Raw genomic sequence first — 24,883 nt, forward strand, 5'->3', positions numbered from 1 at the left:
AAATCCTGCACCAAGTTGCAGTCTGTGTCCTAAAATGCTGTCAAACAGTGCCAAAAACATCCCTGCAGAGCCTTGGCCTAAAGAAAAGTTCCACCAGGATTTTCTGTGCTTTCTTTTGTTTTAAAAGCCTCTCCCATCACCTTGTCAGAGGAGGGGACAGGTAATGAAGGAAACGTTTCCCCACTGAGTCCCACGTCCCCTTGTTTATCCCCAAAGGTTAAAGCCTCATCCCAAACAAGCCAACAACTTTTCCATAACAGGAAGATTTCAGCACAGACATGCCCAGATCTGCAGCAAGGAAAAGGAATTTTTTCCTTTTGCTGATTGGTGCAGGTGGAGCAGCAAAACCTGTTGAGACAGGACCCAGTTACTGCTCCTCTAAACCTCCTCAGATGGTCCCAAGATACACATTCAGTAAAACTCATTTTTTCTGTGATGTATTTCCTATAGCAGATTAAAAGGGTACAAATGTAAAATAAAAGCAAAAGAAAACGAAAAGGATGGATGTTGATACAAACCTGGCTAATTCCATCACCCTTCTCAGTCTCTAAAGTCTGAATTTGTTTCTCAGCTGCCTCAAGCTGCTTGCTAAGTTTCTCGATTTCCAATTTACCTTCAGAATTGGCTTTCTCAAGTGCAGCAAGGTCCAAAAGCTTTTCTTCAGCAGCTTTGATCTGTGGTGTAAGACTATCAATAACTTTGGTTTGTTCATTGTACTTGGCTTGCAGTACCTCTAGCTCCTTTACCTTTATCTCAGCTTCCTGCAATTTGTTTAAAGTGTCTTCCATTTCTACTAGGTGCTGATCTTCCACACTTTCCAGTTTGGTCTTCAGGCTTTCCAGGTTTTGCTCTTTCTCCTCCGTGACTGCCACCAGTTTTGCTTTCAGGGACTCGATCTCTTTCAGGTGCTGAGATCTCTCATTTTCCTGCTTCAGTTTTAGATTTGCCATTTCATTCTCATAGTCTAATTTCATCTTCTCAATCTGAGTCTTTAACTCAGCGAATTCTGCTGTCTGAGCCCCAACACCTTTGCTGAAAGAAACTTTCAGCTCTTCCATTGCTTGCTGATGGGAGGCAATTGCAGATTCCAGCTTGGACTTCCACAGCTCAATCACATCAGAATTCTCCTTGTTGGCATGGTCAAGCTTGCTTTTCAAGGATTCATTTTCCTTTGCCATTCTCTCATTTGAAGCTGAAAGGGACTTGATCTCTTTCTGCAAGGCCTCCTCACTAAGGCCAAACTTCTCTTTCAGCGAGTTCATCTCGTTCTGATGTTCTTTGCCAGCTGCTGCCATTTTTTCTTGCAAAGAACTGATTTCTTGTAGCAGGGAGAGAGAAGTGTCCACGTCGTCGATGTGTTTGCTGGAATCCAGCCTCCCTCGGAGCTCAGCCACCTCCTTCACCCTCAGTGCCAGGTCCCTCTCCAGCTCCATGATCCGGGACTTTTCTGACACTGTGGCCACCTATGATCAACAGCATTTTAAGAAAAGAAGAATTATAAAAGATACATTTCATACAAAGACACTCAGGCCTTGCTGAAAAGCTTCCACTGAGCGTTGCAAATTGCTTCAAAAAGGGAAAAATGTCCACAGTTCAGATGACAAACATTTTTTATTGTCTATAAACACAGAATTTACTAAAATTTGTTCTTCTGGTAGTATCTAGAAATAACTTGATAAAAATTTACAAGCCACCCTGATGAGTATTATCAATGATTAACAAAATGTTCCTCAGAACCATTTTAAGGCAGACTGGAAAAGAATGGAGAATCTTGAGGTCTTTGTTGAAATAATTTCCTCCTAATTCATCTCACACCTGCTACAAGACTGTCAGAAATTGATAAACATATTTTGAACTGATAAATCCTCTGAAATCCCTTCTATATCTGCTTCTCTCTGAAAAAGTGTCCTGGCACCATCTGAGCTTTTCACTGACTGCTGGAGCAGTTTTTGCAACAGAAAAGCTCCCAGAATTAATTCTAATTAGGAAGTTACTGCTTTAACCTCCTGGAAAAGATATTACTTACCCACAGCTGCCCTTTAAAAGTACTTATTACACATTGAATTGTTGGTTTTATATTCATTCTGGGTTTTTTTGTTCATCCCACCTGACCTTCAAGAAAATCCCCATGTGTGAGTATGAATATGTGTGTGTGTGTGTGTATATCTATTTTTCTTTAAAAATTGACATCTGCTGAACTTCTGACTTGGTAGCAAGTATGTCAGTAATATTCTGACAGGCAGCAGTACTATTAATTACTGGGATATCCATTAAAAGATTATATCATTGGTGGGAAAAAAAGAGCTAAAAAGCCACTGCAAACCATGATTTAGTAAAGCAAACAGTGCAGCAGCTACTGAAGAGCTCAGAAACCAAGCCCCAAATACTCAGTTTGTGTTAAAAGGACTGGCATGTTCAATCTTAGGTTTTTGGGGTTTAATGAACTGTGCTAATTTTTAAAATGAGCTAATGAATGTTCCCTTCTGTCAGCTCATGCTAATTGAATGTTCCTTTCTGTCAACTCATGATCCCATCTTGCTACTTTTGCATCCAAGGATTACTTTTGCAGTGTGAAGACATCTTACCTGAGTTCTTGTACGAGCCACATGTCCAGGCACACACACACACCCCATGGAAGCTCAAAATTAATCCTAATTTTTTACAGTGTTCCAGCTCTGGCTACGGCAGGAGCAAGGACCTGTTCCAGCACGTGTCACCCCCGGCACTGTGCCATCAGAAATCTTCCACAACACAGATCAGGCTCGTTATTCAAACAGGGAAAACCATTACCCTAGTGTCTTCTAACTCCCTCTGGAGTTTGTCAGCTTTGGTCTTTTCAAAGAGCAGGCTCTGTTCAAGCTCCTTAATGCGGGCATGCTCCAGTTTGGTCTGCGTCTGTTAGTGGAGAGGGAGAGGAAGAGAACACAACGGTGCCACCATCACATGCCAGCACAAGAGGAGGAGCCACATGCAGGCCGTGCTGCCAGAGCCTTCTAACAGGTGAGCAGAGAGGATGCAAGGGGGGGAAAATGGGCAGGAAAATGCTATGGATGAGGAGGATGGGCTGAAGGTGTGAATGGATGGGCGTGTAAAAATGAAATCAAAGGTGTAAAATAAATAAATAAATAAATAAATAAAATTAACAGCAAACGGAGAAATGGGAACAAAAAAAAGTTTCATGCAGCTGAGTAGAAGTTATTTATCAGTACATGAAGTTTTCAGCACAAATTAGAATAGTTATGTCCAAAATATGTATATGTGCATACAAATCTCTTCCTGTTCTAACAGGATGGTAAGTCCCTTTCCTTGTCATCCCACTACCTTTTCCTTTAATGCCTTTGGCTGATTTTATAAAAAAATTACTCATTAACAAGGGGACAAAAATTCTCCACTGAAGCTCATGTGACAAATCAAAACTTTAACTTTCTTTCTTTGATAGTAGCTGTCTCTAAGTCTCAGCCATAAAAATGCTTCTGGCCAAGACCTGGGAACATGAAGGCTCCTCTGTCACTATGGTTTGAATTATCTGAACAGAAATAGATAGAGAATGGTTGTCTGTAACTCCAAAATCCTCCTCTTTTCCCTCCCTTCTCCTCTTTCAGGAAGAAAGCAAGGAACAAGATTCCTCAAAACCAGATAAAAATGTGAATCAGCCTGGTTGCTCTGCAGTTATGGATGTCTAAATATATTGAAGAATATGTGGAAGTAAGAAAAAAAAGTAAGATCTTTGGAATTCTAACAGGTTCCTAAAGAGAAGTGGGACACAGATGAACCCAAGTGAACAGGAACCTCCTGCCTTTTGCTTACAAACAGAATTTTTAGCAAGAACACAGAATATTTGATATTCTGGCTTGATACCCAGATAGTCCCTGAGGCCTGCAAGAGAACCTGAAGTTTGGGAGGTGCAGGGAAAGTCCAGCAGGTAATTCAAACCTGACCTGCACCTCTGAAGTAGGGAAGAGAAAAAAATGAAAGAGAAATATAAAGATGGGGATGAGTTCCTTATCTGCTTCTCCAAACACAGAATTCCTTCTGGCAGCAGCAAGTTCTTCCTTCCCAAAAGCATCCACACATGCAAGGGGGTGAATTTTTTAAACAGCTGAAAATAGTTGGCCGTGTTTCTATGGAGTTCCTTGGTCCACAAACACTTGAAAGCTGCTCCTTAGATCTGTTGATGTTTTCATTCTGTAGCAGGTCTGTTTCTCTCTCAGTGGAAGATCTTCAGGGTGTGACAGGCAAAAATGCTCCAAGAACACAGATTATTGTTTTTCCTGCCCATAGCCTTTGAAAATGGAATTAAGCATTCTGAAGGAAATAATATTTAATAAGTGGCTACAATTCAGTTTTCTTTCTGATACAGGTCAGTATTAGTTTTGATCCACAACTAAATTGTAAGTAAGTCTGAAAAACAATCTGCTTTAAAAGCTGGAAATTCAATTCCAATTCAATTCTAATTCACCAAGAGGATCTACCCAAGAAATCTCAGATCTCATGGTTACAGAATTCCCCCTGTGTGCCTTTGGAATATGCAACCTTATGCCTTTTTATGCTACATAAAACCCAAACTGTTTGATCCTTAATTTTATCGACAGTGCTTTACTGCTCCAAAGATCAGACAGACCATCACTGATTACTGGGTTTTTTAAAGTCCCATCTCTTATATAGTACAAAGGCAAGGAAGTTTAAATCCTGCCAAAATGGAAATAAAAGATTAAAAAAGAATGCTCTTGAGATCTTTGCTTGACACCTTTTTCCCCATTTAGAGATGAGAGATTATCCTTTAATCAAATCTGATTTCCAAGGGACAGATTCCACATTTACTGAGGTAAAAATCACTGCAAAATTTTGAACTGCTCAAATTTCTCTCCTGATGATGTGGAGAGAAATTCTTACTGATTATGGTTCTCTTTGAGGAAATCAAGAACACAGTGAACTGAGAAGAGAGAGTACCCCAAAAAGAAGAAAATAATTTGATTGTAAACCTTAACTTGGATGGAAGAGAAAAGCAGGAAAGAAAAAAACCAGACAACAAAGCCAAAGGAATCATCTTCCCCTTCTCCAGAGCTTCACAATCAGGGAACTGATGTGGAAATGGGATTCTGTCTCTGCCTTGAACCTCCCAGAATTCCACCCAAACCTGGAGGCTGGACATCAGCCTTTTCCAGCTCCTGTGTGCTCTGGCTATTCCTTAACTCCAGAATAAACCTCCCTGTGACATTCTCCATCCAACTGGGAAATTGTGCTGAGGCCACAATCCTGACAATCAGTTCTAGGATGGGGCAGGGCACCCTCCAGTCCCCTCGTGCTGGGACACAATCACAGGACACCACCAGGACCAGGCAGGGGCAGCCTGGAAAGTCTCCCCTGGAGAGTGAAGATCTCAATTTTTAATGGAAACATCAGAACAGAGAAGTCAGGAGAAAAGATGGGATCAAAGGAGGAGTACACAAAACAAGAGGAAGGAAGGGCACATGCAGATTTATTTCTAACAAAGCATCAGCCTGATGGGGAGACTGGAGGAGAACCAGATCCTTGAGGGATCTCTGCAAAGGGAACCCCTAAGGATGCACAGCAGGATCCAGTTCTGGTCTTGAGAACTTCCTATCTTGGCTGGGGATGCAGCAGAGGAAGCAACTTGAGATAAATTTACCTTTAAAATTCCACTAGTCTGAGCTGGGGAAGCAAGAGGGCTCCTTAAACATCTTGCATGGCCATTTCTGTTATCAAGTAACACATTTTTCCTATGTAATTTGAAGAGGATCTACATGAAGATACAGTAAAATCAGACAGCTTTGTAAAGTAATTGTTCAGATGGTTTTAATCATCTCTCCCCTTAGCATTTCATATAGGAAAAAAGGAAACAAATATGGGAAGATGAAGAAGAGACAGATTGTTTCCCTAAGGAAAATTGTCATCTACTGAACAGCAGCAGGATCTCATAGGAGAGCAGACAGGATTTTGTGAAGAAAACAGCTAAAATCCTACATTTAAATTAAGGCCACTTCAGGATGCTGGTCAGTCATGTTCTGCAAGCTCCTGGACTCTTCAGTGAGCTGCAAAGGTTGTGACCCTAAAGAATTCTAAAGCCACACTGGCCCTGGCTGCAGTTAATGGCATTGCCACGTTTAGTCATTACACACATTCTTTCCAAGAAATGTTGTAATTGCTCTGAAAGCAACATGCACACAAATACCAGAGTCAATGTCTCAATAACAGATTATGCAGTTAGTGAATCAGTATAAGCATTTTCTGCACACAATCTGTTAACATGGGATGTCTCTGCACATTGAAGTGCCCTCTTACATTTTCTGGGTCTTCCGAAATCTGCCTCTTTCGCTATCAGTAAAATTAAAAAAACAAACAAACAAAAAATGTTTCACCTGCAGACTCAGCACTACCATTCCAACACAAACAACAGGAGATATTCCATCAGCTTGAATTCAGTTTAAACCCCCAAGTTAAGCAGCTTGACAAACCAGAGTCTTTAGGATGGTTTGCCATGACTATCTATTGATTTAACAGAAAATAAAAAACCAAAATATTTCCATGGACTAAACAATAAAAGGAGCATTCTATGAAGAGTCTAGATAGGTATCTTAAAATGAATGGAAGACTAAAATAAAAGAAATGTTATATGAAATGAGTATTTTTCATAAGGCTAGCACTTCAATCACAAATGCTTTATAGCAACACAGTTAACTCAGTTTGTATTTTATGCTTCTGATTAGACAATAGAGTAGAGCAACTAAAATTATCTTGCTTATTAATTGGAATTTTGGTATAAAAATTTGGCAGTGCTCAAATACCTGAGAGCAATCCTTATCTAAATGTTTTCTATTCTGATTGTGCAATAACACACTGTGCTGTAGCCCAACATTACAATTCCATAAACAACAGATAAAAGTTGCACACATGAATTGCTATTTAGATTTTATGTGCAAACTCTCAGGACAAAACACCTTCCATTAATCAACCTTCCCTAAGGGAAGCACAGGAATTACTCAAGAAATTGATCAAACAGGACAAGTCTTCAATATTCATTTCCAAAGGCATAAATATTAACTATTAAATAAATAGGTATTAATATTAGCAATAAATATTAGCAATTTTGTAACTTCAAAATTATTTTTTTTTCTTAGGGGTTACTTTTAACAGCAAAAGGTAGAATTTTCTATGAATTAATTTAATTTCTCTAAATAACTACAGCCTTTCCATAGCACAGCCTTTGCTGAAGTGTGCAACTGAATTTGGGGTGCAATCCTGCAATTCTGGGACAATTGGCTTACTAAAGAACTGCAGAAATGGGTATAATTTTCATGTGGCTAGACCAGGATAGCATCTTTTAATGATTCCTGCCCTCCTGGATATCCCTTTTACAAAGCTGGAGATATTTTACCTCTAGGTCTCCTTTGGTAATGGATTCTTCTTCCACACGGAACTGAAGGTCTTCAACTTTCCTGTGGGGACAACTCATTAAAATTCAGGTAATTTTGGAAGCAAATGCTTTCAAGCTCACTTTTCAGTGGAAATCAGAATGACAGTGACAACATTCCCATTGTACCAGCAAACTGTCAGGAACATTAAGGAGAAATATCTCACAGGAAGCATGAGAGGGAGGCAAAATTTCTGTCCTTAAAACACTACCAGTGCCAAAGCAAGGCATCACTAGTCCTGCACATTTGAAGAGGGTATTTTGTATTAAAACCCTTTAAATCCTCATTGATTCTCTCCTTTTGTCACCCTTCTGGATGATCTGAGGTGACCCAAATCAGCAGTTTGATCTCACATTCTATATATTCTACCATTCACGTAGGAAACTGTCAGAAATTCAGGATACATCCAAAGTATCCACAGGACTTCAAGATGTCACAGACTTCAGCACTGAGAAATGTGTCTGGATCAGGATGAACAGCAAGATGCACGGGGAGCACAAGAAGAACATTAATTACACTAATGAGGACAGTTTGGGGTTACCTTTTCTCTTCCTCAAGCTGATTGAGGAGCTCCACCTTCTCCCTGTCAGCTGCCTCCACCATAGCTCGGAGCTGGTCCATTTTTGCCTCCATCTCCAGCACGTGCTAATCAGGAAGAGGAACAAAACCAAAACTTACTAAGCTGGGAAATACAAGAATTTTTTCCAAGTTATGTACCTGTACCTCAGTAACCAGGATTTGGTGAAGTGATGGGCCAAGTGACAGGAATGTTATCAAATATGGACATGATCAAAGACTGCAGTGAAGTTCAAAAAAACCAAGTTAAATTCAGTACATCTGGTATCTCATCAAGCCAAGGATCCCACAAGGGAGATCTCACAGGTATGGATTATTCTACTTTTAGCACACCACCTCTGTCTCCCAGCCCCTTTCAATAAGAAAAGCCCATTTTGGAGGTTGAGGCCATTGTGTTAACTCTGTTCCAGAGGAACAAAAACTCCCTCACCCGGTCGTGCCCATCGCGAACCAGAGCCAATTCCTGCTCGATCTCCCCGACGTGGCTCGTTGCTTTTGCAACTTCTGCCCTCTCCAGGTCCCTTTCTGCCAGGAGCTGCTCAATGTGCTGCTGCTTCTCCTTCAGGGCCTCCTGGAGGGCTGTGGTGCCCGAAATTTTTCTTGCATAGCGGGAAGAGGTTTCTGTCAACTTCACAAAATAAATGCGTTAAAAATCGTTCTGCGCCAAGAGAAAGGAAACAGGGGTGTAGTGGGTACCTCCAGATCCACAAGCACAGGGTTAGTAAAGCAAATGCTTTCTGTGACCTACTGCACCTTCTCTTTTTACATTTAAATTCATTTTCCAGAATTTAACAGTGGCCACCACACAGCCCTGTAAGGAGGAGCAGCCAGAGGAAGAGGCAGGAGGATGAAGTGAAAATAAAAGGCCTCAGTTGAAGGTGTAGACTCACACAAAGGCTGGCTCAGAATGCTCCTAAGCATCTTTTTGTATTAAAAAAAGAAAGGCAGCTTTCTAGCAAGCCAAAAACATCATGTCTCTATGTAACAGGTCATTATCTTGGGTCACCAGCAGCAGTCCAACACTTCCAAATGCTCCATGAAAAGCTTTGGGAACTCCCACCAGAATCTGGCACCTCTACCATGGCAAAAGCAGCCAGGATGAAGAGCAATTACCTTGACCTCACAGCTAAAACCTTCTGAAGAACACAAATACTGGTATATAAAATAAAATATATGTTTCCATCACTTGGAACTAAATTTCTTCTAGGAAAGGATCTGGAATATTAACCTTCAAGAATGCAGATTAGAATTAATCAGGAGAATTGTAGCTAAAATGAAACCAGGTTTTCCTTGAGCTTGCCCCACTGGAATCAGTACCAGGGAAAATTCATTATGGCCCTACCAGCTACACCCTCATGAGTTCCTGAGCTAGAAGGGAAAGTAAATAACCTGAAATTACAAAGTAAAGTGAGCAATAGTTGTGAAAAAGGCAAAAAAATGAGCAAAAATACCCCCTGAGGGCTGTTCATAAACCTGTCTTTAACAGCTGAGAAATTTGCCTAAGTATTAAATGAGAATGACAGTTCAGTTAATTTTTAAAAAAAACCCAAATCGCGAAGATTTGCTGCTGTATCCTTCAGCTCTGCCTAATCACCCAAAACCAGGAGCATGATCCTTGCAGAGATGAAAACATTGAATAGCTGCCACAGGCAGCCTGGAAAGCTGGCACTGGCCACAGCCCCAGCTGAGAGCACAGCAGGGATTTTTCTCCTGGCAGCACAGCCACCTCCCCTTCCCTGCTGCACAATCCCTGCCCCAGCTCCTGCCAGCCTGGATCCCACCCTGCACACTCTGCAATCCACTGCTGCTGCCCTTCCAGTACCAGACAGAATAAACCACATGCACCCTGATGCTTCCTTGGTTGTTTCAGACCCTCCCAGTTTCTAGAAAAAATCCCATTCCAGAGTGTATTGCTTTCTAACAGCTTTAGGTGCTCAAATCACCCTTCACTCCCAACTGCAAAACAAATCCAAAACTCTTCAGAGAAACATCAGCTTCCTTCAGACTTTGAAATAAACACCAATTGCATCAGACAGCCCCTTAAATCATTGGATCACCTACTCTGACAGCTGTTTTATTACACAGGAAAAAGAAAATAGAAACAGCCCTGAACAACTGAGCAGTCAATGTAAGAGTCCAAAAATGCCCAGAAAAGTTTTAGTTTTCCTAGAAACTGAAGCAGGAAAAGTCTGCTGGGTCAAAACTGATTACAGGAAATCTCGTTTCCCCAGCAGCTTAACTTTTAAAGAAAAAGTCTCAGAATTATTTGGACAATCCTTTTAACTTGGATGGCCACCAAATGTTCACACTGCCTGAGAAAGCTGGAATTTTAATTCCAGATATAATGGATTACAGCAGCTTTGTATTTTATGACCTAAATCATGCAAAATCCCTGGGACACAACAAAATAAGCAAATAGATTTTAGATACTCACAAGGTGTAACTTGGGGGATCACAGCACATGGAATAAAGCATTTGGTTCCACGTGTTAGTGCTGTGATCCCAAACTAGAGGGCACTCTGCAGCTGCAAGTGCAACTTCCAGAATGGATTAAGTGATGAAGTCCCACTGTTTGTGCCAAATAAAAATCCTTTTTGTGGCCAGGTATTAACCCTGGTGCCCTGACCGACTGCTGACCTCTGGTAATCTGCTTCAGTCCTGCAGGACCAGGGGAAGTCACCTCTCTGGGCACCTGCTGGTCAGTGGGACAGTGGGACAGGAACCTGCTCCACATCACTGGGAGGCACTCCTTCCTAATTAGATCTATCTAATAATGTGGTTTAAAAAAAAGAAAGGAAAAATCTAAGGGGACTGTGGAAAAATCCAATTATTCCTATGTTTTCAATTGCCATAAAAGAGACTTCTCAAAATCAGCCTTCCCAGATTTCCATTTTACTGCTGCAACCCAAGATTAGGACATTTATGTAACAGAGCAACTTCAAAAGAACCCATAGTAAGTGTATTAGGTGGAATTAGTACTGTGTTAGATTTCACCTGAGCCACTGCACTTGGCAACACTCAGCCTTTATGAATTCATAGGATTAAAACCAAATCTAAAAGAAAAGAAAGAGGCTTCTTGTCAGCAGAGACTTGGAAATTGCTCCTGCTGCATTTCTCAGCTGACTCATCTCTTGAACAGCAAAAGGAAATTTGGAACATTTTAGCCAACGTGAAGCTTCCTGCTTAAACAAACCGAGTGTGACATCTGGAAGGTTCAGAAAATGAATTAAATGCAGATTGCTGTCACAGACACATTTTATGAAAAATCCTTTCCTTAGGATTTTTTTCTCCTGAGAAGCTGAGAGGCCTCAGGAACAAAATGTAAACAATGGTTATCTGCTGCTGTGGAATGCAACAGGTGGGTCTGTGATTGGTCTCATGTGGTTGTTTCTAATTAATGGCCAATCACAGTCCAGCTGTCCGGACTGTCTCGGTCAGTCACAAGCCTTTGTTATCATTCTTTTTCTATTCCTCGCTAGCCTTCTGATGAAATCCTTTCTTCTATTCTTTTAGTATAGTTTTGATATAATAGATATAATAAAATAATAAATCAAGCCTTCTGAAACATGGAGTCAGCGTTCTCATCTCTGCGAGCACCTTGCGAACAACATCACAGACTGCAGCCAGAGAAATTAGTTGGCATCCTAAGCCCCTTTCTTATTGCAATCACTCTGTTAGCTTGAATTAAATATTCAACTGTTCAGCGGCTCTCCAGGGCTAGCTAAGATTTCCTTCCTTCGTGCATGCTTTGAATGAGGAGGAGCACTGTGAACCCGGCAGGGCTCTGTCCAGGAGCTGCTCTGCCGGGCTGGGCGGGTCCGGGCTGGGAGGTAGGGGGAGCATGCGAAGGAAAAATCAGCTTACGAGTCCTGTGCGGCTGGGCTTGCTGCTTACGGAGGAGGCCACGGAGCTGAGCGAGCTCAGCGAGGAGGCGCTGGGGCTGCGCTTCAGAGCCGTGGGCGTGGGCAGCACCTTGCGCACGGCGGGCTTGGCCTTGGCCGGGGTGGTGGAGGGGAAGCCGATCTTGGTCACCTTGTGCACCGGGGCGAAGAGCCCGTACTTGGGCTGGCACTGGAAATACCTTCCAACGGCAAAGCAAGCACAGGAGAGAGGGAATTAACTTCTTTTCTGGGTTTGCGGAGAGTTCTAGATCAGGAGTATGAAAGTGTTAAAGGCCTTGGACTGCAATTCTGTTTAAGACCCGTTTGGGAAAGGGGCTTTGAGAGTCTCAAACAGCATGATCACATCAGACTTCAGAAATTCAGACTAGAGCTCTAGTGCCTAAAACATTCATTCAGATGCAGTTTTATATTCACAGCTTTTCCCCTTCATCACATTCCTCTGAGCTGCCAACAGATGTGATGGCTCAGAGCTAAAAATAGAAATCAGCATTTAATTAAATCAAGTGGTTTTATATTTTATTACATTCATACCATTTATATATACTTGATGATACAGAACATATATCTTTGGTTAAATATAGACAAAAGCCACTTATAATTTTAAGCTGTGATCACCTATGTTAAGGTGAGACAATCTTCGTAAAACCTCTTTTTAATGAGGTAAAAGACTATTCCTTATGGCAAATGAGAAAGTTAAATTGTGATGTGAATTAATTCTAATTGTGACTTCTTGGAGGGAGCAGCTACACTGCTCCCATCTCTACCAGAAGGCATCTGTTGGAACAGGAACTTCCAGCTCCTGGGATGCTCTAAGATTTCCCTTAAGTACAACTACTGGATATCCAGAGATTTTCTTAACTGAGCATTCCTTCCGAGCTGAGAAATCAAACAGGCATTTAAAAGAAGGAAATTGTGTTTTCCATTACCAGTCTATGAATAAAACTCACATGGGAGGAGAGATCAGCTCTTCCCACGAATGTGAGAGAAGTGTTGGCATCAAAGAATTCAAACCACTGCACACCAACCCTCCCCAGCAGCAGCAAAGGCAGCTTTAGAGCCTCCCTCCCTCCCTTGATTGAAAACTTCATGGAAGACATAAAAACCCAAAAGAGAATACAGAGAAAAATCTCACAAAGTAAATCTGGGGATGCACCAACCTCGTGCCAGCCACAGCTCCATCGTTCTTTCCCAGGGGCTCATCCAGCTCCACCCCACACCATTCTCCTTTAGCAAAGTCAGTTTCTCCCAGAAAACGCACGACTCCAGCTTTTGTTCCTCCAACCTAAAGCAGTGAGAAACACACCTGCATTTAATGCTTTTCCAAATAAAACACCAAATTCAGTGAAAAAACTTTTGGCATAACCATGTTCACAAAGCACAGGAATGACATAACCAGTTCTTATTTCAAGCTACGTAATTTTTGTCTATGAGTTTGTAATGATGTTGACCAAATACTGATATTCACAACTAAAAATATATTTAACAAGACATATATTTAACAGTATAACCAGTGTTCTGAATGCAATAGGTTTGTGCTAGAGTTTCACATAAATTTCTACCAGCAGATTAGGATTTCTAAGGTCTGTTTGCTTCTTATGCTAATTCTGTGAGGAAAAATAAAAGAAATTAAATGAGAAAAAATTCCTTTCATATTTTCTCTAAGGAATAATTTAGATAAACTACATAGTACAGCCCTCTTGTATTTAAAGTAACTGATATAAAGCATGATACAGAGCACTTGGCAACCCTGTAGATATAACCAGCTATTTGAATCCTTGGGGAGAAGAGAATAATTTTATCTTTTCTTCACTTTCAAGAATAAAAAAATCCAACCCAAACACTCCTAAATGAAAGCCTAGAAAGCAGGGGCTTTCAAACTTATCATATGAAATATTTACAGCCATTCCAATTACTGGCAATGTCTGTGAGCTACAGCTTTTCCCAATACCCAGGGGATGGAAGAATTAAATTAAGTGGAGAAGGAAAAGGTGTTGTGTGGCTGACACTTGCCAGGGAGAGCCACAGGATTCCTGCAGTTCAGGAAGACAATATGTTGTGCCCTAAATTTGTGCAAATCTGTTCAGCCTGCATCCAGCATTGTGAGAACAGGGACATGGAGATGGAAACCTCTCCAAGAGCTTCACAGAATTCCACATGGAAAATGCACCAATGGTTTGAAAATGTCCACCTGTGGTTTCCAGCACACCTTGTACAACCAGGAATATTGTGAGGCCTTGGCAGAGAGCTTGAATGAAACCTCCTGTTAAAGACTGTGATTCTCCCTTTTTATATACTAAAAAGCAAATTAGTATTTCATATAATTTTTACAGCAGACATTCTATTTCTTGGGGGAACTTCCCAGGATTACTAGAGAACAATGAGCTCCTCGTGCTGTATATGAAGGTGCATGATCACAGCACATGAGAAAATTCACATTATTCCAGTTGGGAAGAGTTCACTCACGAGGTCACCTGTGAGGAACTGGGGACTTGACATCTCCACAAAGTCCCAAGTCAGTGCCCAGGAGCTGCCACACACATTTGTGCTCCAGTAGCAAGATGAGCCTTCAGCTGATGAGGAAAAATAATTCTAATCCACACAAACCTCAGAAAACCAGGGAGAATAATGAACTTTTTTGATATTATTTAAGTGAGAAAGGGGGCAGAGGCATCTCGTCCACATTTAAGGTGGCAGCTCCTCCTCTGCCATTAGAGACAATTCTGGAACGACTGCAGGTCACCTTCAGATCCTGCTTTAAGTGGCACTGTAGCAAATTATTACTCTCCATGGAATAAAAACACACAAAGTTTACAGTTATCATGACAGCCTAATATAGTAACTCGTAGAACCTTTGGTATTTGGTGTTCTTGGCAGAGAACACACAAACAAGCCCTAGGACTGGCTTAGGAAAAAGAATTGTAACCACCCAAAGAGTTCCAGAGAATCCAGATCTCTGGCACAGTGGTCAGGAGGGAAAATACAACACTGAGAAAATAATCCCTGGGAAGAACTACCCCTGAAATTGAGGGATTCACCCTCAGACATTAGCTACTTTTTCTAGAGGGCAAATATCTTAAATACAAACATAAAAAAAATTAACTGCACTATCAGTCCATACTGAGTTCCAAGTTCTCCTCCTTATTCCTCTTCTAACAAGTTTGGGTAGAGGTTTTTGTCTCTTTAGGTGAAAAGACTGGTTAGTTCTGCTATTAGAACTAACTGCTATTAGAACTTCTGCTATTAGAAGCTATTTCCCCACTCTATTTTGTTCTGTTTTCTAAACAAGAGTTAAATCAGAAGAGGCTCTGCTATTTCCCTACTCTATTTTGTTCTGTTTTCTACCTGAAAAAACAAGAGTTAAATCAGAAGAGGCTCTACAAACCCATTTAAGAAATTAGACAGGAAAACTAGAACAATGGCCTAGGTAAGGAGGATCCCTTCAAAGACAACAGTCAGGTTTGGGGTTGCACAGAGATTCCTCAAGCTCCTTTTCCACACCCCTTGAGCCAGGCAATGGAATTTTGTTCCTGTTCCATGGTGTGTGTTTGTGTCTGTGGTGATTTTTTTTAACAAACCCAAATTAATTACCCAAACACAGCCAGCCAGCACCTCTCCACAGGAAGGTGAGTGGGGTCAGTGAGGTAAGAGGTGTCTGAAGCACCGTGGTAGAACAGGATAAATCCATGCAGGGATTCCCAGGGACAGGAAAAACTGCTGCAATCTGTTCCTTCCAACTCACTCTGCAGATCAATCCCTAGAGAAGTGATGCTGGCTCCAGGATAGCACAGGTTAAACTCTGGGCAGAATATTCTTCCTTTTCTGTTTCATACCTTGCCCCTGCTCACCTTCTATGTTTATGTAAAAAATGGGAAGTTTATTATGAAGAGACCACACTCAAACCACAAAGTGGGAGGCACAACCTGGAGGAATCTGGCAGTGCCCAGAGCCCCCTGGAGCTGCTCCAGCCCCTGCAGTGACCCAGGGCTGGTGGGAGCCAGGAAATGCAGGAATTCAGGTCCCAGAGCAGATGGGGCTGCTCCACACCAGATTCCCAGCAGGAGCAGCAAAGTGACTCTTCTGGTAACCATGGCACCTGGGTTATTTTCAACAGGACTCAAGGGAGGATGCCAAAGAATTTCTGCTTTTTCCAAACCCAGTCCAGCTTCTTTGAATAACCAGCTACTCCATTTCTCTCTCTGCACATTCTGTGTGTCCTTACAAGAGCAGGAATTGGAGCACCCCGTGGCTGTAACATGCTCAGAGAATCAGTGAAGGTCTATATGGACAGTTTTGCTCAGTTTTAAGCAAAAGCTTTCTAAATTTCAGCTTTAAATACAGGTCAGCCCTCCTTTATAAAGCCCAAGACTACTGAAGGCTTCCAATCATTCACAGACATCTCTCCCAAAAAGTGTATTTATCTCCAGCTGCAATTAGTACCTGCAAGTGACAACACCTGCCTTGACAAGAAAATAATCATAATTTATTCCCCTGGTAGGACAATGAGAGGTGCTACTGCACAAGACAGTGTGGTAAAGGCTTTTCATGATGAAAGCTGCTGTACATAAACAGACTTAATAGTGCCATAAATGGGAAAAAAGGTCCTGACATGATTTAACTCAACTGTTCCAACCAATATGAAAAAAGAAATCTACTTACAGAGTATAGCATCTGTTATAGAAAAATTATTTTAAAAAAAGGGGAGAATCACAGCCAAAAAAAGGTAAAAAACCCAACCCCAAACCAGCTGTATTTGCCAGCAGATCTACTTCCCAGTACTGCATGAAGGACTAAAATAAAAACCATCAGTTTCTAAAAGAAATAGGGGGAAAAATATTAAAAGGTTTCTGAAAGTTCTATGAAAAAACCAGAGCACAACTACCACAAAGACAGTTTTCCATGACCTTCTTTCATGCTAAGGCAGGTCACTAAATAATGGATAGAGAAAAGAAGTGCCAGACGTTTTCTCAGTCAGTTCCCACACTCAATAGAGTCAAGCTGTAAAACACAAAGCTGTAATACTCCAGAGAATCTAGGTTAGACTGCAGGTCATGGTGAGGTGAGGAATTTTGCTTGGAACTCACTAGAGTTATGTCAAACACATGCAAAAAGTGATTAAATTCCATTTATCCAATTATACCTGAGCTTACATTAATTTGCTGCCAGGTAAAGTGAAACAGCAAAATGGGTTTGGAAACCTGAGGTGGTGAAAAAGCTCCTGGTGAAAGGACAGGGGGATGAACACGTCAGACCTTGTGAGAACCTTCGTGGATGGAGCCACATTTCCAAAGATAAGGAGAAGCAGGAAACAAATAAACCAGTGTAATCCAGGGGGGAAAAGAGAGATGGTCTAAAAAATGAGAGTGATTTGAGCAGTGCTGGTGGAAAAGAGGACAGGCAGGGTCTGAACAGTGTCAGTGTAACAATATCACTTATTCAAACCTGCCCAGAGAAGGTAAAAGATGAATAACAACTGCTCTGTCTCCCATTCTGCCTGAGCACGAACTTGTAGTGACTCCTGAAAGCATCTCTTGGGTTATTTCTCCATTTTCAGGACAATTCAGCACTTGAAAAAGCAAAACCCAGCCAGCCACACAAAGCCTGTGAAACACCTGGGATCCACTAATCAGGTTCTAATCAGAATCATCTTCCTCTTGTTTCTCCAGATTTAGCAGAACTGCTTCCAGCTGGCAACAGAAATTGTGTTTAATTGATTTGTTCACCCCTTCAAGGCCAGAAGGGACAAATGGATCATCTCCTCTGGTTCTCATGAAACAGGTCTTTACATTTCAGCCAGTTCCACCTGTAATTAACCCTGTAACTGCACTGAGCTAATTTCTGTGGGGATGTTTTAGCAGCAGAGCTGATATCCATCAGGAAACACCCAAACCTGGACTGGATTTTGCCTGGAACAGGGAAATCAGCACCACCATGCACTGTATGATATCATTTAGAGAAGATTTGAAACCTTAGAAACCTTAGATAAATAAAAGAGTGACTTCTGCTGTTTCCACTGATGGCAACAGGATTCAGACAAGTGTTGATGATGTGGATTCTGTGACATGCAAAGTTCTGTGAAGGCAAATTCAGCTTTTCCAGAACTGGTGGGCAGAGTCTCCAGCTTCTATTGGGCTGTTTCCACGGAACTTGGAAGGATTTGCTTTGAAACCTCTCCACTTCTACCCAATCCGGTTGTAGTCAACTTTCAAGTTCAAAAGCAAGGCCAAAGTGGGCAGAAACCCCTCATGTGCAATAAGATACACACTGTGCTACCACACAATCCTTCACTTCCAGAGAAAACAGCTTAGTAACTAAAACTGACGTGCTATTGAGGTTCAATTCGTTCATCCAACTCAAAAGGAAACACAAAAAAATCCCCACTATAACAGCAATTCCATACTACAAAAGCCACATGTGAATTCATCACCACCACAAAAAACTAAAATAAGCAAATAAACTGTTCCTTCTCCCATCCTGTGCTGAAATGACTGAGGACAACATGTTCCTGGATATTCCCCCTTGGGAACGCAGGGAGAGGGGAAGGGAGCCAGGGAATCCACACACAAAAAAGGAATTAACTGCTGCCAAAGCATGTGGGGAGTCACCAGTCCCTGCATTACAGCCCAGGAACTCACATGCAATTTGAATTTAAATAAGGAGTTGTCAAAACAGAGTGACTCAGACAGGACTCCTGCCTTGTTTTAAGATAAATGTAACACCTTAGTTGTGAGCAGATAGGTAATGCCATGTCCTGAAAAATGCTTAAAAGTAACATTAAAAGAAAGCAGAAGTTTGCACAGGGAAAATCACCCAGATGATGAATTGCAAGAAAAGCCTTTGGATACCCCTTACCCCTCAGATATTTTCTCACACATGGATTTTCATGCTGCAGCAGTCACTTAGCAAACTAATCTACATCATACATTACAGGAGGCACGGTCCTGTGCCTAAGTAGTCATACATAAATATAAGAATTACTTTAATCCTTAACATGACAAAGCCATCAAAATAGCTCACAGTCACCTCAGCTCAAGGATAAAGCAAAAGTGTGATCAAGCAGTTAAAATTGTCACATTTGATGGAGGAGGCTCGAGAGAAGAGCCCCAGGAGAGCACAAACCACTCACACGTTGCCAACTTCCAAATTTTTCTTCCTTTTCCATCCTTGTCTGCATTGTGCCAGATATTTTTGCACTGTTTTAACTGTAACACCACCAATGAACATTTGTTCTCATAACAGTTAAATATTATCATAGACTTTTAAACAGACTAAGCTCACAAGTGCATTTTCTATTCAGAAAGTTGTAAAATTCAGAAAACCTTAGAAACACCACAATGACAATGCTAAAGGGAGAAACTCCTTTCTACATGTGAAGTTTCTTTTTCCCTTGGCTGCTTTTCAGAGCCCTGGAATGTAATCAGTTGACAGCCCTACGTCATGTTTACTTGCAGATAGGTTACATGGGTGGAAACAAATCTGACAATAATCTCCTATCAGCCCCTGCCTGTTCCAGCACCAAAGACCTTGGGAAGAAACAACAAAGCCCAGAGTAACTTACAGGCAGCTCTGTAAAACAGGGAATAAAGAGAAATGAGATGTCACTCATGCACAGGGAGAACTCTGCAAAAAGGCCACATCAGCACATGCCTGTAAATTGAGTTTGCATCTTTTTGTGACCATATGGACAGAGGCCGAGTTGCAGCTTTACAGCTCAGCCCCAGAAGCAGCAGATTTGGCAGACTGTGATGAAGCTGTAACTGGTTAAATGAATGAAAGCACTTTAATCCCTTGAGAAGGCTAAGGCCCCTTAGGTTGATAAGATTTTTATTTATTTATTTATTTAAAATACAGCATCTGGTCCCTTCAGGGAAAAGCTGACAACGCTGTCAAAGCTGCTTCAACTTTTGGTCCAGGCAACAGTTGTCACATGAAGCAGATTCCTCTCTTCTGTTAACAAGCTTTGTTTTGGTTGGGTAGTTCAGGGGGAGTTTGTTTGTTTTTAAAATCAACTTTGCATTGGGCTCTTAAGAAATCCTAAGTGTGCAACACCAGGGCAAACAGGTTCTCTGGCCACAGCTCACACAGGAAACCCAAACTGGCTGAGCCTGAAAGTAATTTGTTTTCTGAATTGGTTTTCTGTTGTTCTTTCCCCATCTGGTTTAGCACCGAGCACGGCACTGCCACTGGCACTTATTGCACAGAATTCTTATTCAGAGCAGGTTCAAATGCTGGAGCTGGAGCCTGATTTTCAGCAGAAAAATCAGCTGCAGTTCTGGCACTGTGTCATTAACCCCAGAAAGGCTGGATGAGGTCAGTGAAGGAAGTGCAGATTTCCACATCAATTTTCCTGTGTTACAGAATCCCCAAATACAAGATCAGGCTGTCCAGAGTTAATGTTCTAACTGTTAAATCACATCCAGATTCCAGAACATACATCATATCTTAAGAATGGAAATTATGCCTAATACAGAGCTGTTTGTATCACTCTGCATTAATAATTCTTCTTTGGTTTAGCCCTATTTTTATTCAGTAAAAGATACATCAGTGCACCAAATAAAAAGCTGAATAGTGAATTATACATAATAAACAACAATTCTTTGATATATCCAACTTATGTACCTATATTTTCAACATTTCCAAATGCTATCATGATGGTTTCTTGTCAGTGAAAGGAAAACTGAGCACAAGCTTGCTGAATACAGCTCAGATACACTGGGATTTGAGGGAGACAGATTTATCATCAGAGATTCCCAAGATAGCAGAGCACAGGGTGCTGTTTCAATTAATCATCTTTGAGGAGTAAACTACAGAAATCTAAAGATCCTTTTCCACTAGAACATCCATTTAGGGCTGTAATAATTCAGTGAATACTTGTGTATTCATTCAGTTTGATTTGCTTTTGATTTGCTTTGACTCCTCTGGAATCTCAAGCAAGAGAACTTCTAAGACAAGAGGACAATGGGAATCTCTCCACAATTATTATATTTCCCTTATGGGCATTGATGTCTACCATGAGTTATTTTTCTGATGTTTACAACTCAATTTAATGGCCTGGAAATGTCTTCTTCAAATTGAGAGGAAAAACCAGGAAAGGTTGTAGCTGATTGTTGTATTTTTCTGCAGGCACCCACAGCTGACATATCCAATACCTTGAAGCACTGTCTGTTTTGATGTCAGTGTCTTTTTAATATCCAAGGTCTTTTGGGAAAAGAGGTTTTTCTGCCCCCTGAAAAAGCAAGGCTGCTTGTTTTGCCTATTTTTATCTGTGTATCTACAGCACTGTTCAGCACAACCTCGCATGAGATGCTCTGAGCAAGCCTGGTTTGGAGAACACACAGGTGATCACCTCACAGCCCTGCTTGGTTTTTGCAGTGGAATTTATTTTCTCTGGTATTTCTTTTCTCTGGTTTTTTTTTTTTTTTCCCTCTGGAAATTTTCTTTCTTTTACTTCTCTGGAATATCTTTAACTCTGAGTAAGTGTCCCAAGCAATCTGTATGTAACCACTATTCTTCCTAATGTTATCTGAATTAAGGAAAGATCTGTAGGGTAGCTGTCTTTATAATCAAATAAATCAGGGGTATGTTCACTGGAAGCTTCCTTTATTACTAACCCTTTATATTCTGAAGATATTAGTTCTCCTGTAGAAGTTTGTGAGGACTCTCATATGGCATCACTTAGCATTTGGTAACTCAAAATGTACAAAAGACTGGTGAAACCACCAGAGATCAAAGGAATAAGAAAAAAAGCCTAAGGCATCTTTTCTCTGCACACAAAACAATCCAGGCCATACACTGGAGCTTTAATCACCTCCTCAAGACTTCTTTGCTCCTGACAGCCTTTAACCAAAGCACCTCATCCCAGCACCACCGGGGCAGAAGTTGCTGGGACAATGCAGAAGCAAAGCTGAGGAGTGACAGCTGCTTTTCCTGGAGAGGAGCAGCATTAACATCTCTGCAGGAACAGCAGAATGTTCCAACAAAGCTGAGCTGCTGGGAAAGCCTGAAATTGAACCCAACATTTCAGGTTCAAACTTGTGCCCAATTTGCATCTGTGTAACATAAAAAGTTGAGATGTGAATTAGTAAACACTGGCTGAGTGGCCTCTTGTTCCTTGCTAATCCAGACTGGGCAGACAAAAAAGCTGTAAGATTTTACCTTTTTTGTTGAAATCATCCAAAACCAGCCAGTTACCACCAATAGAAAGAAACTTAAAGTAATTTAACTGATCCACTCAAGGTAACTCCCATTGAGGACATTTTAGAATCCAAGTTAGAGGGGAAAAAAAATGAACAGATTGAAATACTTCACTCCACACCCTGAGATCACACACTAAGATCAATGAAGTTGAGGCCATCTGATGTCCATTCTGGAATGTAATCTTGGCTGATGAGCTGTGCCTTACCCATCCATGAATCTGTCCTTCAGGATGTCATTTTCCAATTAGCTATTTTAATAGGGCTCCCAAATGAGCTTTTGTCTATCATGAATTCATTGTTTTGAACTGCAGTTCTACACTGCTGGAGGCTCCCTGTTCTCCAACTATAATTCCCCACAGTTGCTCTCTCCATGTGTCCATAAGCACCAAAAAACCTTCACAAAATTCTCACATGCAAGAACTGATGGATGTTGCAGCACTGAGCCCCTCCAGCCCTGCAATGGTGTGGTCAGACTGGAACTCTGTGACACCACATTGTCACTTAGAGGGGAAATTCTGTGCTGAGGTGGGACTGGAAACGTTCACCCAGCCCTTCATCCTCTTGGGTAAGTATGACTGAGAAGGGAGTGCTGTGAGCATAAATAAAATCTAAGAGATGTGGAGCAGGCCAGGTGGATTTGTCCCTCTACAAGCGACTGGCAGGTCTTTCCCAACAACTGGTGTTGGTTGGAAGCTCTGAGGACAGCTCCCAGAATTACTCAGTGACACCTCAACTCTACAGTTCAGTGCTGAGTTCAGTGCCAGGGAAAAATATATTAACAGATGAATCAATTAATCAGCCAAGCTCAGGATTATTTGAACTAACCTGGCCACTTAAGATATTTATATCTGAATTATTATTAGACATGACAGCAGAGTCTGGGATCTAGTACAAATAATTAGCATGGGATCCCAAAGGATTGAAAAAGAACAAACAAGGATCCTGCCCCTTTAACATTCACATTCCTGAGTGTCTTTTACTGGTATAGAAATTATAGTTATGCATCACCAACATACTGTGCTAGGAATTACCCCAAAAAACCTCAAACTACAATTTGGTGATTCACAAGGAAGACTTCAGGCAAACAGAGGTAGTAGAGAGGATGAAATATTAAGTTTAACTTGTCCTACTTAACAATTTGGGACCTTATTATTATCAAACTGTGGCACTTAGGATATGCTGCTTCTGCAATTTGCACTAATTAGACACAGGGAAGACAGGGCAATGCCTTCACAGCACCAGAGGATTCTCCCAGAAGGGACATCCCAGAAGGGCTCACAAAGGTCCTTGAGGAAAAGGCAAACAAGTGGTTAAAGCCCTGATGTTGTTTGGAGGACAACAGGGCTCAGTCTCTGACAGAAATAGCCAGGGATAAACCACAAATCTTTGTTTCCATTGGCACTCCAAGAAAACACATCTCAGCCCAAATCCAGCTGTCAGGCAACCCCTGCCCTCACTTCACCTTTGTCTCCTTCTTCAACTTGGCCCTGGTGTGTTTTAAGCTCTTAAACAGAAAGAGGAGGCAAATTCTTCCTTCAAAGATACAATAAACTTAATTAAAATATCAATCCTCCTTCACTGCAGAATTATTTTCTGGTGGGGTAGTGCAGGACAAACAATAAAATCCAGGGGATTTTTTCTCTATATAATGTCCTTAGAGTAACCCCAGAAATGTTTCTATGCCAGGATACTCACACCTGCCTAATGGAAAGTCTAAAGTTATCATACATAAGAAAAGATTGTATCAAAATAAGAGAGAGAAATCTTTAGCTTAATGATTCACTTGAGTAACTCAAACCTAAAATCATGACTCTGTTACAGTGATCATGAATCTGGTGAGCATACAAGGATCATTCCAGTTTTATATAAAGGCTATATAAACAGTCTATAAATTAAGAATACAACATACACAACCAACCACCAGTTTTCAGACAATAATTTTTTAAAAAATGTTAAAATTAACAGAGCAACTCCCTTTTAAAAAGGTGAGATGATACACTGACAGAAGAATTTAGGGGTCTGAATTCAGAAGGGCAGCCAAGTAATGTGGCACATCCCCAAGAGCACACGTAATTCCTGGCTGATCAGTGGCATTATGTGACTGCCTCTGTTCCTGCCTATCACCACTCAGGAACAATCAATTATTGAACTATTTGCTTTCTAAAGACACAGCCCTGGACAGGGCAGAAGATCTGCATGGAAATCTCACAGGCTTGGGTTTTATTTAGCATGACTGGAGCTCTTGAAGATACAGAGAGATAAGCTACAAATATGTTGTCAAACACAAGGTTGTGTTTTAAAGAGTGGCAAAACATAATAGATTAAAACCTGCCCAAATAACCATTTTATCTTGGTTCAGCCAAGATATTCCCACAGCATGCACAGAGCTTGTTTACACAAGACACTAGACAAAGAAAGCTAGAGCATAAATTTACCTTATCTTGACCAAGGAAACGGCAGAAAAGTTTTGAATATTAGCAGAAGTTTTAATTAATCAATCAAAAGCAGACAGGGAAATCTTACCAGCACTCGATCTCCAATTTTGAGCTCCCTTTCTCCTTTCTTTAGTGATCCAGCTTCCGAGAGGTTTGATATAGATTCACTGGCAGTTTTGGAAAGATTGCTAATCTGAGAAGGAGTTGCATGTTCCTTAGCAGCAAGGGGGGTTTTCTGTGGGATTCCTGAAGGGGGAAGTGCAGCAGTGGATGAGGACACGGCACTAGCAGCTGATGTGGATGTTGGGGACGTGGCTCTGGAAGCGTGAGCTGTCTGGGTACCG

General features: G+C 41.3%; 1 protein-coding gene across 1 annotated transcript in view; it reads right to left on the minus strand.

Annotated features, from left to right (window-relative positions):
• CLIP1 (CAP-Gly domain containing linker protein 1) overlaps positions 1–24,883 on the minus strand; it is a 49,182-nt gene that overhangs the window by 23,410 nt on the left and 889 nt on the right. The window contains 8 exon segments of the mRNA XM_031059466.1: positions 519–1,463; positions 2,791–2,895; positions 7,397–7,457; positions 7,975–8,078; positions 8,440–8,637; positions 11,874–12,090; positions 13,069–13,193; positions 24,628–24,883. The exon segment at positions 24,628–24,883 is cut by the window's right edge and continues 12 nt beyond it. Of these exon segments, the coding sequence (XP_030915326.1) occupies positions 519–1,463; positions 2,791–2,895; positions 7,397–7,457; positions 7,975–8,078; positions 8,440–8,637; positions 11,874–12,090; positions 13,069–13,193; positions 24,628–24,883 (2,011 nt within the window).

The sequence above is a fragment of the Geospiza fortis genome, unplaced genomic scaffold (assembly GCF_000277835.1).
Source record: "Geospiza fortis unplaced genomic scaffold, GeoFor_1.0 scaffold145, whole genome shotgun sequence".
Classification (NCBI taxonomy): Eukaryota; Metazoa; Chordata; class Aves; order Passeriformes; family Thraupidae; genus Geospiza; species Geospiza fortis.